Consider the following 2,069-nt stretch of genomic DNA (forward strand, 5'->3'; position numbering starts at 1 on the left):
TTCATCCCTTTAACACTACTTATGATAAATTATATGGTATTAATTTCAAAGTCAAAATTGTATCGAAATTTCAGGAATTGAAGATTTTGGAAAAACTAGGAATACTTTATATAATATACAGAAATTGATTGAATTGGCAATATAAAGCATTACTGCAACTTTCGTTTTGTTACTATCATGTGACTCTTTGATCTTTGAACTGTTTGAACGTAGTTTTAAATGGCCGATGCGAGATCAGAGCCTATTTTCTCTGTCTCTACACCAGCCGACATCCGCCCAAATAGACATATTGCCAGGATCGTGGCAGCATTGAGGATCAACTGTCGGTTAATTTCTCATGTGAACCACTTGGCGGATTTTCCATGCCAGCCCAAACGACCTTACTGACACAGGAAAAGCAAGTGATGGTTATCCCAGTCTCTGTTTGATGATAGGAATAAAATCCGTACTAGCAAGACAATTCCTTATATCAAAACATCGTCCAAAGCATGATAAAATCGAGAGTAAAAGTTGTATTGTTGTGGACTCCTCTTAATGCAGGCTTCATATTCTTCCGATATTAAAATCGAAAATAAAAAAATATTGGTGTTCATACAAAATATAAAGGTAGGTAGGTAGATGACAAGTTAACGTTCGCTTCCAGCGGGTGCTGATATCGCAAACTAGGTAGTTGTTGGTAGTCGTAGTAGTTGGTAGTTGGATTGGATCAAATTGGATGGTTCGGTGTTGTTGGTTTGGTTGTTGATTCTTCGTTAGATCTGGTCGGGTCGAATGACATGGCGGTGAAACTCGGCCCTGGATGGTGTGGCGTGAGTTACTCGGTCTCCTTCATTCTTCCAAACTCGTTCTGATCATGGTATTTCTTGTTGATTGGTAGTCGAATGGTAGTCGTTGGTTTGGTTTGGTTAGATTATCTGTTATCTGTTGGAAAACTCGAAGACCTGAAAAAAAAAGAAAAAAAAGAAAGTGAGAAAAAGAGGGAGGAAAGGGGGGGGGGGGGAGGAAGCTTTCACAAAAGGGGGGGAGAGATGTTCTCTAATGTTTCTGCAATGAAACTTGTTAAATTGATTGGATATAATTAAAGAGTGTTAAGAAACTTTGAGTAAAAAAAAACTTAGCCTATCTGTTCAAGACAGATTTGGTTATAAAATGGAAGACTAGTTCCATTATCGTATACCAGTGGTCCGTGGGTGGAGCCAAAACATTCTGTATGGTTAGTGGTATGCCGTTGGTTTCCAGGTACTCTAGTAGTGGCTTACGAGCGGGTTTCAGTTCAGTGCATTGAATGAGGACATGCGACCTTGTGGCAACGTGGCCGCAACGACATTTAATGGCGTTGAACTGATGGTCTCGTAGTACGTTGTTGGTTCGGAGTCTGGTTGCCACTTTGCAGATGGCTACACATGGATGGTTTGGTTTCTCTCCCACCTCCTGAAGTAGCGCCTCATTCTTCGTACCTACAGCTGCCCTGGTGGCAATACGTATAGCTTTCATGTGTAGAACGTCGAGTTTCTTCAGTTGAGTATCACTTGCTTTACCATAGGCAATACAACCATAATCAATAACTGAACGAACCAGTGACCTGTACATCATCATTAGAGTTTCTCTGTTTGCTCCCCATGTGGTACCTGAAACATAACGCATAACATTTAAGATTTTTGTAGACCGGTTACAGATATAGTCAATGTGCGTACTCCAAGTCAGACACCTGTCAAAGTGTACTCCCAGGAACCTTACTGAATTCTCATGCTTAATCTTCACACCATTCAGTCTAAGGTCAATACTGTCGTGATCTTTCTTTCTGCTGCAGAACAAACCGACGGTTTTAGCTTCCGAAATAATGAAGCCCCAGTCGTTTGCCCATTTAGCAACTTGGTTCAGAGCAGTTTGCATTTGCATTGTGACCAGTCCATATCGAACTGTCATCTGCATATAGAGCCGTGCTAACCGAGAGCTCTATATGCTTTACATAATCCAGGGCCAGATCATTGATCATAATGCTGAAGAGGGTTGGGCTAATAACAGAGCCTTGCGGGGTGCCATTCTCCAACGAGTGCTTCTCGCTGAGA

The 2,069-nt window shown here is 41.4% G+C and overlaps 1 protein-coding gene across 1 annotated transcript in view; it reads right to left on the bottom strand.

Moving 5' to 3' along the window:
• Positions 1-828: 828 nt before the first annotated feature.
• Positions 829-2,069, bottom strand: part of LOTGIDRAFT_158520 (hypothetical protein) — a gene marked incomplete at both ends in the record, with an annotated part of 6,933 nt that continues 5,692 nt past the window's right edge. Inside the window, one exon of the mRNA XM_009051674.1 lies at positions 829-941. Coding sequence (XP_009049922.1) covers positions 829-941 — 113 coding nt within the window. The remainder of the gene's footprint in view (positions 942-2,069) is intronic.

Source organism: Lottia gigantea (assembly GCF_000327385.1).
Source record: "Lottia gigantea unplaced genomic scaffold LOTGIsca_17, whole genome shotgun sequence".
NCBI classification, from domain to species: Eukaryota; Metazoa; Mollusca; class Gastropoda; family Lottiidae; genus Lottia; species Lottia gigantea.